The sequence below is a fragment of the Sarcophilus harrisii genome, chromosome 5 (genome assembly GCF_902635505.1).
Source record: "Sarcophilus harrisii chromosome 5, mSarHar1.11, whole genome shotgun sequence".
NCBI classification, from domain to species: Eukaryota; Metazoa; Chordata; class Mammalia; order Dasyuromorphia; family Dasyuridae; genus Sarcophilus; species Sarcophilus harrisii.
In genome coordinates this window covers 17,469,833-17,485,185 of record NC_045430.1, presented here as the reverse complement: position 1 = coordinate 17,485,185, position 15,353 = coordinate 17,469,833, and the positions used below count along the sequence as shown (strand labels likewise).

Genomic DNA, 15,353 nt, shown 5'->3' with positions numbered 1-15,353 from the left:
TCAGCTTTACTAACTTTGGGTAAACTCTCTCTGAGCTTCAGTTTCCTTCTCTGTAAAGTGGAGCCAATGTAATATTTTTTTCCAGTGAATAACAGAGTTCTTTTGAGAAGGGCACCTTCTAAAGCTGAAGGTGCCATAGAAATATAATTTAATATTATTACTATTCAGCTTTCAAGGCACAGCTCAAATTTTATCTTCCCTAATAACGCTGATAAATCCAATCTAATTCAATTTATCTGTCATTTAATCACATGCAACCTTATAGTCTTTGTCTCTCTCTGTGTCTCTGCTGCTTCTACCACTACTTTCTTTCCCTCCTTCTCTCTCTGTCTCTCTCTACCTCTGTCTTTCTCTTTGCGCATCTCTGTCTTTTTCTGTCTCTATATCTCTCCTTTTGTCCTTGAACTCTTAAAAAAAAAAAAAGAAAACACAACACAATACACCACCACCACAAACTGTACCTTTCTAAACTTATACTCAATATAAGACATTATCTTAACTCTTCAAAAAACAAAGACTCTTGATATTCAGGACTTTTTCCTTCTATTCAAATTCAAATCCCTTCTATTCAAAATTCAGCTGCAACATGGACTGCCTAGCATGTGCAGTTTCTGAGCTCTGCACAGTAGAAAAGATGAAAATTAAAAAAATATATAAGGCATGTCCTGCCCTCAAAGCACTTACATTCCCACAGGCTCTACATAACATATAGTTGCAAAAATTGCTCTGATCTCCCTTAATTCTAATGCTTTTTTTGTTAATTATTTCCTATTTATCCTACACATAGCTCATTGTATATATTAGTCTACATGTGGTTGCTCCCATTAGATTGAGCACTCTTTGAGAAGAGGACCAGTTCTTTGCCTCCTTTTGGATCCCTAGAACTATTGGTGAGGTCTGACACATAACAGGTACTTACTAAATATTTGTTGATTGATTGAATGATCTTGCAGTAGAATAGTTGAGGGATTCAGAAAGCTTAAACCTGACTGACGCTTTATGGATGGAGAGAAAGGAGACATGGAAGAGATAGTAGTGACATAGAATCCATAAGATTTGGGAATTGGCAGATGATAGGGGTAAATGAGAGGAAAAATAAAAGATAACATTTAGACTGTAAATCCGAGTGAGTGGACAGATGATGGTACTCTCAACAGAAATGAGGAAATTTGGAAGAAGAAAAAGAATTCTATTTTGGATAAAATGTGTTAGGGAATCTGGGCATTCAGCAGATAGTTGGAGATATTAAAGTTGGATGGTTGAATACATGAGTTTTATTAGAGTAATAAAACTCACAGAAGCTGATGAAATTGCAAAATTATATACGTATATGTTTGTATACATACACATGTATATATACGTGTATATACACATATATGTATTATATATACATCTATATATGTATAGGTTTATGGGGAGAGAGGAGAGGGAAGGGAAAGGGAGGGAGGAAAGATAAAGCCTGTTTTCTCATCTGTAAAATGAGTGGGTTGGAGTTGATAATTTCTAATTTTCCTTCCAAATCCAATCCATGATTCTATAATCTCAACAGTGGGGAAATTGGTGAGGAAAAGAACTTGGGAGCAAAGGTCCTTGAGATAATGACACTAGATATTCTAATATCAGAACGCAATTTGCCAAAAATTCATTTAAAAATAGGACCTATGCTTTCATCTATGATTTCAACAGTATAGCGAATTCCTTGCTCATCTTCTTGGTAACTAAAGTTTCTTAAGAGAAGTGTCTAAGCAGTAATGAACTGAACCAGCTACGCCCAGAGAAAGAACTCTGGGAGATGACTAAAAACCATTACATTGAATTCCCAATCCCTATATTTATGCCCACCTGCATTTTTGATTTCCTTCACAAGCTAATTGTACAATATTTCAGAGTCTGATTCTTTTAGTACAGCAAAATAACGTTTTGGTCATGTATACTTATTGTGTATCTAATTTATATTTTAATATATTTAACATCTACTGGTCATCTGGGGGAGGGGGTGGGGGGTAAGAGGTGAAAAATTGGAACAAGAGGTTTGGCAATTGTTAATGCTGTAAAGTTACCCATACATATAACCTATAAATAAAAGGCTATTAAAAAAAAAGAGAGAAGTATCTAAAAGCACCAAAAGACTAAATGACTTGCCAGGGGATCTACAGCCAAGATGTGCCCAAGAGAAGACTTAAGCTTAGAATCTAGCTCTCTATCCACATGACACAGTATCTTCATTCATTAGATGAGGTGTGGAAAGATTGGATTGGATGAGTTTTCAAGTCTCTATCAGCTCTCAAAGTGTCATCTCTAGAGAGTTTAGAAGCCTTGCCCAGAGGAAAAGCAGCCTTCTGATAGTAGTCTTCCAAGGGAACTGGCACGTGGACCAGGAGACCTCGATTCTAGTCCTTGCTCTGACTGAATTGCCATGTGATTTTGGGCAGTACACTTCTCTGGGCTTTGTTCTCTTCGTGAGCACAATGCTCCAAAAAGAAATGGAATAAAATAACCAGATAGATAGATAGATACATACATACATAAATACCCAGACAGACAAATAAGTGAATAAAATAATACACAAATGAGAAATATAAAATGAATGAATAGAAAGATAGATAAATAGATATATACATAGAGAGGATAGATAGATGGATGGATGGATGATTGGATAGTTGGATAGACAGAGAGACAAATAAGCAAATAAGTGAATAAGACAATACACAAGTGAGAAATAATATATGAATGAATAGAAAAATATATAGAAAGAGAGAGAGAAACAGACAGACAGGATAGATAGATGATGGATAGTTGGATAAATAGATAGACAGACAGACATGAACTGAGATACTTTTAGGTTTCTTTCATATTTAATATTTGATATCTCTGGATTCTCTTTACCTCGCACTTTTCCACCGCTGGTTGCTGCCCACATTCTGAGCTATTGCCAGCCACGATGCCGGCCCTGAGGTTCTCACTGTCCCCTGTCCCCTCCTCCATCGAGTAGGTTTTGGAGTGATTGCCTCGGCGGTGGGAGGGGTTGCGACTTTGTGCCAGGCTAAGCTGCTTGCGGAGGACCCGGTTCTCCTCTTCCACCTCTCGCATGCGCACCTCCAGGCTCTCTCGCTCTCGCTGACTTGAGGCAGTGTACCGTGGACTGTGGGCCTGGGATTCGAGTGGAGACAGGGAAACTGGCTTCCCATCTGCAGTTGGAAGAGACAAAGGAAATGTTAACACACGCATGCACACACAGGCACACATGCACACTTTCTTTCCTTCCCTAACATCGATTAGGACCCAGCAAGGCTCATTTTATGTTCAAGTTTTAACTGAAAGCAGATGGAAACTTAGTCAGAAATGAACAGAACCAGATTGAACTGGGAGCAGAGTTAAGGACAGAAGGATTTACTAGGGTGATAAAAATTAATATGCTGTTCAGAAGAGGCAATCATGAAGCCATCTTCTCTAATCAAATCTATTGTTTTCCCTCCTCCATATATTTGGAATGTTTCAAGACAAAATGTTCCATCAAGTCAACGACCCAATTCAACATTCACACACACTTGCTCTCTCACTCTTGTGTGCTTGCTCGCTCTCTATCTGCATCTTTCTGTCTCTCTCTGTTTCTCTCTCTCTTTCTCTTGCTCTTGCTCTCTCTCTTTCTCTCTCTCTGTCATCTCTGTCTCTGGCTCTTTGTCTCTCTTCATTTCTTAAAAGAATGAATGTAATAAAGGATGAAAATATAAAAATCCCTCTCCCCTTTCAAGGAATTGAAATGCAACCTGGTATTGCAAAACGCCTATTTGCCCTAGAGAAAGGACTTAATTTTTACCACTTAACTATCTATGTCACCTCAAATGGGCACTTACACTTAGCTTCTGTTTCTGTATGTGAAAAATGGGGAGTTGTACCAGATGACTTTTGAGTCTTTTTCAGATTTAAATTTGCATTGCTTGCACAAGCCATTTAAACTTCTGGATCCTTAGTTTTCCCATCTGAAAAATGAGAGTAAGGAAGTGGAATGGAGGTAGGACTGGACTAAGTCAATCTGAAGGTCCTTTCCAGGTCTGTTTGTGATCCTGCCTTTGTGATCTTGGGAAGATCATTTCAATTCCTTGGACCTCACTTTTTTCTTTGTCAAGTTGAGGAGAGGAAAGACTTAGTTCTAGACCCATGATCAGACAGGACCTCAACTAGGAAGGATTTCTTGATTCCTAAACTGAAATCAATAAGCATTCATTAGGTTCTATCCACTATACTTCAATGGAAACATATATAAAATTAAGACAAATCCTATCCTTAGGAAACTTAAATTCTATTGATGAGAACAACAAGTGATGAATCTTTCTTTGAATGTCTATGTGTTCTCTTTCTTTGATTCCAATCGTTAAACAAATATTAGCACGTTACTGGTTTGGATATTGTAAGAAACATAAAATATCCCAGCATGTGTCATATGTTAACTTCTACAATGATTAGAGAGTTGCTAAAAGTTAATAATTATAGTTAATAATATCACCTCATAATCATATAATTCTTTAGATGACATCTCATCTACTCTGAGAGACTGAATATTTCTTGAGAGTCCCAAATGGAGCTTCTCTATCTTTCTATTAATAGCATCCTACATATAGTCTACAACTAAAGTGACTGCTAAGAAAATGTTTTCTATAGAAATGTCAAAATCCTATAAGATTTCTACATCAACTGTCTTTTTCAGTGATTTCCATTAACCAAAAATGTAAACTCCTTGAGGGTTGACTGTTTCCCTTGACTCGGTACTCTGAACGTTTGGCTCAGTGCATACATGTCATTGTTACATATCACTTCTTTCGGCCTTCATGACTCTATTTGAAATTGTCTTGATAGAGATACTTGGAGTGGTTTGACATTTTCTTCTCCAGTTCATTTGACAGATGAGGAAACTGAGGCAAACAGGGCCAAGTGAATTGCCCAGGATCACACAGCTAATAAGTATCTGAGGCTGGATTAGAATTTGGGTTTTTCTGATTCCAGGTCCAACACTCTATCCACCATACCATCCATTTGCCCTTTCTTCCATATAATAGGTTAATAAATACTTGTGGAATTTAACTTAATTATTATAGTCAAATGACTTATAAAAGCAGGAGACATTTGTTCTTTAAAGGCATCATGGGGTATTTTGTCCCAAGTAGAATATACATGGAAGTGAGATTCCTTTAGGTGTTGCAATCTTCCCTACACTTCTGTTTGCAAATGACATTGGACTGGTTGAATCAAGCCCTCCTTGATGAGATTCATAATTACTCAAAAGCCATCTGTTTAACCATCCATATAGTTTAAAACAAACAGATGACAAATGCCTACTGCCCAGATGATTACATATAGTTGGCCAAGCAGCCCACTGAGTCTGTGTCTCCATACATATGTCTTAGGCAGGGAATGCAGATGAACTAGCAATTCAGCCCAGAATTGAGCAGCCAGAAATTGGGTTAAATTGCATTGGGGAAATCATGGAACATTTTCAAATACCTCAGGCCACTTCCTAACACTCATTAAAAAAGACATTCTTCATCCACTTGTTCTTATTGTGTGGATTGTTAGGCCAATGTTTTTGTGAATGGTTATTGATCTCATCTAAAGGCAAGGCAATGTTTTAGATTTTTATGAAAATATGGAATATATATTTTTGTCTTTTAAATTTTTCTGGGTATATGTATCTGTATGTGAATGAATGAAAAATCATATGTTAAAGATTTACTGTGTCAGACACTGTACTAAACATTGGAGATACAAATATAATCGAGCAAAATAGTTATGCAAAGGCAACTATGTGGTCTAGTGGATAAAGCACTGTCCCTGGAGTCAGGAGGACCTCAATTCAAATCTAGCTTCAGATACATGACACTTTCTAGCTGTGTGACACTTGGCAAGTCACTTAACCCTGATTGTCTCATCAAAAAAAAAAAAAAAAAAAAAAAGACAGTCCTGGCTACAGAGTTTATATTCGAATGAGGTAGCTCGCAGAAAAAGGAAAGGAACAGAAATATGGTAGAAAATTAATATGGTAGCATATTTCTAGACAACCCAAATGGAAAATTCTCCTATTAAAACTCGAGATAGCAAAGGAAGGGGTCTGTTACAATAGGAGAAGACCAGAGTAAAAGTAAAATGCTTTGTGGATATATGTTTATATGTGTATATTCTCTTGAGTGGGTAGTTAGGAGGTGTTGGGCCAGAGTAAAGAAGATTCATCTTTGTCAGTTCAAATCTGGGCTCAGACACTTCCTAGCTGTATGATCCTGAGTAAATCATCTAATTGCTTCATTCTTTCCTTCATTCTTCTATTGCTTCAGTCTCCTCATCTGGAAAGTGAACTAGAGAAAGAAATAGCAAAGCACTCTGGTATCTTTGTCAAGAAAACTGCAAAAGGGGAAATGGGAAATGAAGAGTTGGAGACAATTGAATAAACTTTAGTGGCTTAAATATCCACAAAGAGGAAAAAATTGAGGGAGGGGAAAATGAACAACCTCAATGAGCCTCTTCTCTAAGCCATGGCAGGAGGTTAAATGGACAACCTAATATAGAACTCATTCTTTTTTTGTAATGTTCTGGCCAATTTTCTGGAGGTCCTCCTAATGGGCCTTGGTTTCAGCTCAATAATCACCATGTGAATAGTCAGGAATAAAGTCCAAACTCTTTATTATCTCCTTCACAGTCTGTCTCCTCCTCCTGGGGCAGGGCTAGCTTTCTGGGGGACCTTCAGACATGGTCTTCTTAGTGGAGGAATGCAGAAGGCAGGAGAGCCACCAGAATGGTGGGAGATGGAATGTCTCTCTTCCAGTCCTTGTTGGCTCTTATATACCTTATCATAGCTGTCAGCCTTGTAGAATAGGTGTCAACTTGTAGAAATATACTAAGTACTAAGTACATGTAAACTAGAGAGTTAATATCTTGTTGTAGGATTAAATCAATGATACTGAGCCTTAAGTATACCTTTTCAGAGTTCCTGCCCTTTACAAATTTTTTTTAAGGAAAAGATTTTATTTCACATGATATTCTCCAGAAGACTGGAAAGACATCTTCTTACAGAATAGAACTCATTCATTAGGATATATATTTTTCATAGAATGGAAACTCTGTGAAAGCAGGGCCTGATATTTTTTATTTTATATCTCAATCACCTAACATTGTGCCTGGAATGCAGTAGGAACTTAAAGATTTTTGTCAGATTGATTGGTTGACAGAAACTGAAAAAGACTACAAATTAGGTATAGAAACAAGAGGAAAAGAATATGAACGCCTTGAGAATAGGGCTTGTTTTTGTCTTTCTTCATTGCTGCTGTTTGTCTTTCATTTTCAAAGAGTAACGAGATCATGGGTGATGTCTTGACTTTTGAATGCATCCCTAACACTTAGCTTAATACCTAGTACTAAGTATTTAAGAAACACTTGGTTGTTGACTTGACTTGATTTGACTAGCTAGTAAGTGTTTAATAACACTTGGTTCTTGACTTGTCCAGCTAGTAAGTATTTATTAAGTACTTGGTTGTTGACTTGAATAAGCTAGTCAGTCCTTAATAAACATCTGGTTGTTGACTTGGTTAGCTAGTGAGTACCTAATAAACACTTGGTTGTTGACTTGACCAGATAGTAAGTACTTAATAAACACTTGGTTGTTGACTTGACTAGCTAGTAAGTACTTAATAAACACTTGGTTGTTGACTTGACCAGCTAGTAAGTACTTAATAAACACTTGGTTAGTAACTTGAATAGCTAGTAAGTCCTTAATAAACATTTGGTTGTTGACTTGACTAGCTGGTAAGTGCTTAATAAACATTTGTTTGTTGACTAGCTGGTAAGTCCTTAATAAACATTTGGTTGTTGACTTGACCAGCTAGTAAGTACTTAATAAACATTTGGTTGTTGACTAGTAAGTACTTAATAAACATTTGGTTGTTGACTTGACCAGCTAGTAAGTGCTGAATAAACATCTGGTTGTTGAATTGACTTGAATATTGGTTTTCCTATAGGAAACTAGAATGACCTTTTAACAATGTCAAACTTGCCTCAGAAACCAAGACTCATCATGTAAATAGCATGATACTCTTGATCCCATCCTATGGCCATAATTCAGGGAGCAGAATAATTTCCAAAGAATTCAACATGATGATCACTTCTACACCAAATGGTTAAATAAGGGAACTTGATGAAGAATCAAAGGAAAGGACATCACTGAAGAAAGTCTGTCTAACTCATGTTATTATCACTGGACTAAAAGCTTCACAAGGACTCACTCCCTCTGCTTTTCCCCCAGTGTCTAGCCCAAAGGTTTTCACACAATTGGAGTTAATGAGTGTCTCCTCTATGCCAAATCATTGAAAAGAAGTCACACATGCCCAGAAGTGACATAAAACTAAATTCACTCAATTCTTACAAAAATGAACTGCCTTTATTTGTAGCTGACATTTCCTAAGCTGCTTCAAACATAAACACATCTTGCTAGAGTTTTTCATTCTCCTACCCTCTTGGCTAAGAACGTTCCTCTTTCCTGGATTCACAGTTTTCTTGCTTCCTGCTGGGTTGTTAAACTGTCCAAGAAGAATCTCCTTGGGGCTCACAAAGCTTCAGGATCAAAGGCGGAGATGAATCTCACACTGCAGATTTCACCTTCTGCTACTGGATTTTACGGACCGCTTCTCTGAGCTGCTGATCTACCTTTGGGCCTTAACAAGTGAGGTTCTGTTTTTCTGTTAATCAATTTGGGGGTTACACGCTGAAGTCCTAGCCCTGACCCATTAAAGCAGCAGACAGGACTTACTGAATCCCATTTCTTGGGGACCACAAAGCAGAGAATATAGCAGGGAAATTATAGGACACAATGAATTTGTAGGCAATGTGTATATTGTCCTGTGATATGCAAATCAGAAGCTGTTCCTCTAGTTTGAGGCACTTAATGCACAACAAAATCATCCCATTTCTAGACAGAGTGAAAAATAGGATAAACCTATACTAAGCAGTGAGTTCAAATGTGCTCTCATATACTCACAAGCAAATTACTACTCTGTGCCTCAATTTGCTCATCTGAAAAATGGAGATAATAATAGGACCTACTGATGGTTAGAGTGAACATTTCCGTAGGTACCCATCGGAATCAAGGATATCCTCAGAAATTATGGTGAGCGCTGGGTTTCTCAAACAACGTCAGTAACGTCAAAAATTAATTCAGAGGGTGTGAACTTCGTAAAAGAAAGAATGGAGGAGAAGGAGGAACAGGAAAGGGAAAGAAGAATATGGAAAAAAGAAAGAAAGAGAAGAGGAGAAAAAATTGGAAGGAGAAAGAAAATGGGGATGATGACAGAAACACAATTAATCACCTTTATTTGCCTGGTTTCCTGGTTTGTAAAATGGTGATAATAAGAAAGAAGATGAGGATGATAAGAGAAATACAACTAATCACCTCAGTTTCCTTGTTTGTAAAATGAGGGTAGTAACAACACCTATTGTACAGGATTGTTATGAGAATCATATGAAATAACATATATAAAGGACTGAGCAGAGTGTCTGGTGCATAATAGGAATTTAATAAATGCTTATTTCCTTCTCTTTGGGATTGTGAATGTGTCTCACGAATAAAAGGTTGGATTGAACTTCTTTCATAAAATAATTTTTGTTGATGTTTTGTTTTCTGACCACTTAAATTTACCACTGAATCCTTCTTCTTAACTCGTCTCAGCCACTGAAAAGACATAAGGTCAAGTGTCTTCTCACAGCTCTTCTTTAGAGCCAGACTTGGTCATGATTATTTTCTAGCATTGCATGTAATAACTTTAAGATTCCACCCAGATCTGATATATGAGAACATGGGAAATGTACAAATTTAAAGACATCTCCACTCCAAATGTTCCCACTGATTATTTGTACCCAACTTATGGTGGCGCCTTCCAAGCTTGTATTAATCTGATCAGTCATAATTGGACACAGTGTACCTTGACTCCAACATAGTGATGCCATTTTGGTCCTTTTTAAGATTTAAGGACAACAACCAAGCTTATGATGAATGAATGAAGTCTGGAATATATGTGCCAGACATCTCTCTCCATCTCTCCCCAGGCCTCCTCATTACCTTTCCTCGCATGGTGCTTCCCACTTGGAAACATGGAATCTATTTATATCCAAAGGCATGTTACTGGTACCCACTGATCCATGGTTCACCCACTTTGAGTATAAAATGTCAAACAAAACATTATTCAAATCCTCAGGTGACAACATTATCCGTTTCTATCCAACAGCATACACATACAAAGATTCCACCACAAATATGAAGTTATTGTCAGATTCCAAGCTCTAAAACCACTTGAGATGAATATTCGGAATTAAGAATCAAAACATCTTACGATTCTGAACAAAAAGGGTAAATTGGAAATCAGCCTCTGTACAGTCAAGTGATCGAGATGAGGGACTTGTCATCCAAAACACCCTAAATGCGGATCTGAATCAATTCATGTTCATTTGAATATCTCTGGATCTTTGAGGAATTAGAATCTTTCGGGACACAGACAGTGAAAATGAATAGAACTAAGGAACCAAGCTCAAGGAGACAAAGTCTAGGGAATTAAGAGTTTTCTACACTATCTCAAAGGCTGTTAAGGATGACAGGGGTTTCAAAAAGAAAATTCCAATTTGGGTGGAAGAAATCTGAACTTTGACATTAGGTAAACCAAAAAGTCAAGTCGAATGGATATTTTGGGGAGAGGGAGCTTTGGAAGGTAGAAATACATGGGGCTATGAAAAGCAGGAAAACATATTTCAGTAAAAGAGATTCAGGCCAAGATGAAATAATCAGATTACGATCCATTTTTTCCTTTCAAACTTGTATCCCCACTCCTGAGGTCTCTTTGTGGTTAATGTATGTGTTTCCTTGGTCCTGACCTTTACGGACTGGTCTTCGAGGTCAGATCATAGGAAGAATTTATCATTCTCCTCAGCATTCAGAAGACATGCTTCCCCTGCTCCTTTCCCAGTCAGTGTGCAAGTACTTATTAAGCATTTTTTTATGTGCCAGACAGCACACTAAGATCTGGAGATACAAAGAAAGGCAAATACAGTCTACACCCTCACATTCTAATGGAAGAGATGACATGCAAATAATTAGGTACATACAAGATATAAACAAAATATATGGGAGGTAATATCCCAGGAGACGGCTTGGTGGAACAGTGGATGGCATGCTGAACCTAGAATCAGTTAAACCTGAGTCCAAATCTGGTTTACCAGCCATGTGATCATGGGTAAGTCACTTAACCTTAGTCTGCCTCAGTTTCTTTATCTGTAAAATGAGTTAGGGAAGAAAAAGGCAAACTACTCCAACATCTTTGCCAAGAAAACCTCATGGACACTCTGGTCTATGGAGTCATGAAGAGTAGGACATGAAGAAACTACTGAACAACAATAGTGTATTATCTGCAAGACACTTTCTCCTACCACATTTTTATTCCTGTCATCTTCATATCTGGAGTAGACTAGAAGTCATGATCAAGTCTTGAATTATCATTGGTCAGGGATGTTGCAGAGAGGATTCTTATAGGTCCAATCTCAGATGAGGACAAGAATAATATTCCATCCTATCTACCACCATCAGCACCAGCACCACTAGCATCAGCACCATCAGCATCACCAGCATCAGTACCACTAGCATCACCAGCATCACCAGCACCAGCACCACAAGCATCAATAGCACCAGCACCACCAGCATCACCAGCACCATCATGTCTGCCTTCTTCTCCTTGTCCCTGACTCCCATTGCAGAAGTCTCAGATTGCAAGGAGAGACATACCTTTTTTAGAAAAAGTTTTTAAAAGGTCATTATGAGGACTGAATAGAACAGTTCCCTTTCCTTGTAACAGTTATAAGAGATTAAGTTAAATCAGAATGACATCATGTTCTTTCTTTTCTAAAAAAGTACTTAATTTTGAGATTTTTTTGGTGCTTGACAGACATAGTCCTCACACAATAGGGAATAAAAGAAAAGTGCATGCAATAAACAAATAAGGTAATATACTAAAAAATATTCTTTGCAAATGATGTCAAGAATGCCCCATGAATTTCTTAGCCAATAAAGTTAGTCATTTAAAGTTGTTGAACCTCAGTTTCCTTAAATGTAAATGAGGAGCTTGGATAACAAGGCCATGGAAGCCCTTTTCAAAAGTAAATCTATGAGCTAATGACCTCTCTTGAACTCTGTTTTTTCATCTAAAAAATGCCAGAAGTTAGGGAAAGAATGAAAAGGGATTAGGGTACATGGCCTTTGAGATTATTTCTAGATCTAACTACATAATTCTCTGAGCTCATAGGCCTCAGTTTATTCATTTGTTATATCATTGGACTCCAAGACTTCAGAGACAAGTCTAATATTACGCTCCTATGATTACAATCACAATGAAAGTGACCATTAGTCAGTCAGTCACTTAACCTCTCACTAGATCCTTCAAGGAGGTATTCCTATGCAGATATCTCTATTTAAAACAGAAGGTTTTCTCTGCATCTCATGGATCCCTTTGGCAGTCTGGTAAAGTCCATGGGCTCTTTCTCAGAAAAAATATATTTTTAAGCACATAATTTATATAGGATTATAAAGAAACACCATTATATAGAAATGCAGGTTGTTATTGTTTTTTTTTTTTAATCACAAATCTCAGTTTGAGACCGATTTAAGAGATCTTTGACATTTAGCAAATGATTTTTCTCTATACTTATTTGATAAATACTCATTTTCTTTCCTAGATCACCACCCATCTCCTACCTTCCATATGTGGGTATTTCACAGACTCTAATTTAGGTCCATTTCTTTTCTATCTCTCTTTTCATCTGTAGTATGCTTAGCTGTTTCTAGAGGTTTAGCTAGTGACTCTTAGCAAATAGCTTCCTAATTTTTAGGTCTGATCCTAATCTCTTTCCCATCTTCATGCTCAAGGTTTTTTCTGACTTTGCCAGTTTTCTTCACTTGAGTAAAATATTCTGAGATTATTTGATTATCATAATAATAGTAAAAAGCAGGATAGGATTGGGAGGGAGAGGTCATTTCAGACTTGGGGATGGGGAGCATTTGGCAGAATCAAGAAGGACTTCATGGTAGAAGTGTCTTTTGATTTGAGCCTTGAAGCCTGGGAATGACTCATCAGGTAGAGGGAGAGGGAATCATTTTTCCAGCTTAAAGAGTGATAAAAGGGAAATCAAACTGTTTTAAGAAGGGAGATGTCTCCAGGAGGTCATGAGTAGTCTTCTGTGACTGCAGCCAAGAGTTGGCTAGTTTCTGATCTTGCTTTATCAGATGGTGCCCTAAAACCTCTAATTTCATCTCCATCTGTCTAAAATTAATATGTGGATACAGTTCTAAACAGCCAGCTCACCGCTTTTCAGTGGCAGCATCGGGGATGAATATTTGATTTGACGAGCTTGTCAAACTGTCACGTCCTTCTGGTGTTGTTCTTTTCCATTGCTGTGGATGTGATCCAAGATAATGCCCCTGCCTGTTTCCTGGCTCAGTCTACTCAGGGATGTCATGTGTACAGAGACCCTTGCTGGGATTCATCCAGGAGGATTCTGACTCTGGTGGGTGGGATGTTAAATTGGTAGGTTGAAAGAAGAGGGAAGAAGAGAAGGGAAAGGAACAGAAGCAGGTTCTTGAATGAATTAATGGGTATTCAGGAAGCATTTATCATATCCCAAGAACTGTGCTAAGTGCTGGGAATACAATTTTTAAAAAGCATCAGAGTTTCTGCCCTCAGGGAACTTATGTTCTAACATAGAAGGCAACATATTCGGAGGCATTATGGCCAATGATTATTTGAGCAGGGAAATCATAGGGATGTGCATGGAACCATAATGGAATTGGCATGCTAGTTCCAAGAATGCTAATATTAGTTGGATTTCAATTCAAAGATCAAGATGGGTGAATGTCTCTGTGTGTACAACATCATGTGTGTGCGTGCATTTGTACATACAATAAACAAATAATATATCAAAAAAATTTTTTTGCAAATGATGTTCAAAATGCCATGTGAATTTCCTAGTCAATGAAGTTAGTTGTTTAAAGTTGCTGAACCTCGGTTTCCTCAAGTGTAAAATGAGGAGTTTGGACAACAAGGCTACCGAAGCCCCTTTCAGATGACCTTAGAAAAGCATGGATGGATGAGGTTTTCACTTGGTTAGACATGGGAAATTCTCATCATAAAGACAGAGGATGAAGAATTAAGGAGATATGTAGTAGAGCAAGATGGTATGAGAGGAAGATGGTGGGATGCTGGGGGTAGAAATGAAGTTGTTTAGATATGTCCAACTCTAATCCATTTCAATGATAAAAAATAAAGAATAGATTGGATCTATAATAAGAAAAGCAGGATTCAAACCCCATCTCTGACACATGCTACCTATACATCACCTCTCTATCCCTGTTCCCTTACTTGTAAAAGGAAAGGGTTGGACCTGTAGGGTCCCTGAGAGCTCTAGATCTTGACGATCATAAATCTTTTTAGATGCAAGGTTCTTGCTCTTATCAATAGCCAAAAAATAAATGGAATACATTATTAGCTCCCACAAATGAGAAGTCAGGTTTTTTAAGGCAAAATTTTTAGGGAGTGTTGCTCTGGATTTCTCAAAAATAGTACTTTTTAGTAAACAGTCAAGCCACTTAAATGAATGATAATATTCCTATCTTGATGTAAATTAAAAACAAGTGGTGGCAAGTAAAAACCTGCCTCTAACACCTTTTTACCAAGATCTATAAGATCACTGTGCTCTTCTCTTTTTTTATCTTCTCTCTTTCTTATGGATATTCCAAATAGTTACTTTCCCACGTGGACTAAAGAAATTGGAATATGCTAATCCTGTGCTTTGAGTTTGTGTACAAGTGTGTGTGTGTGTGTGTGTGTGTGTGTGTGTGTAATGTTTGCACCATCCAATTTAAAGGACCATTGAGGAACTAAATGAGAGGATATACATAAAATATTTGGAATCCTTCTACTGCTTCAGGGTATGTAGCGGTCTCATCATAGCCTTAAGCTGATGATGGTTTTTTGAAGTCTATGCAAATAGAGCACAAATTCAGGAACAATCCACTGAACTGAAAGGGCTCAGCTCATGGGACTCACAAGGGATGATGTTGTCTGGGGAACAGTCTAGATAATTTGAGATATATTTGGTCAATTACCAGACTGACCAAAATAGGATTTATTTCTCAAACCTGAAAGGTCTCGATTACTAGCTATGAAGACACAATAGGGAGTGCCAGTGCTCACAGCAGGTACCTTCACATGAAATAAATCACATCCTATTTACCCCACACACTTTTAAAAAATCAATATATAGAATTTTTTTAAAAGATATGT

General features: G+C 37.5%; 1 protein-coding gene across 1 annotated transcript in view; it reads right to left on the bottom strand.

Annotated features, from left to right (window-relative positions):
- Window positions 1-15,353, bottom strand: part of LARGE1 (LARGE xylosyl- and glucuronyltransferase 1) — a 566,453-nt gene that overhangs the window by 289,624 nt on the left and 261,476 nt on the right. Inside the window, exon 3 of the mRNA XM_003771101.4 lies at window positions 2,887-3,188. Within this exon, the coding sequence (XP_003771149.1) occupies window positions 2,887-3,188 (302 nt within the window). The remainder of the gene's footprint in view (window positions 1-2,886; window positions 3,189-15,353) is intronic.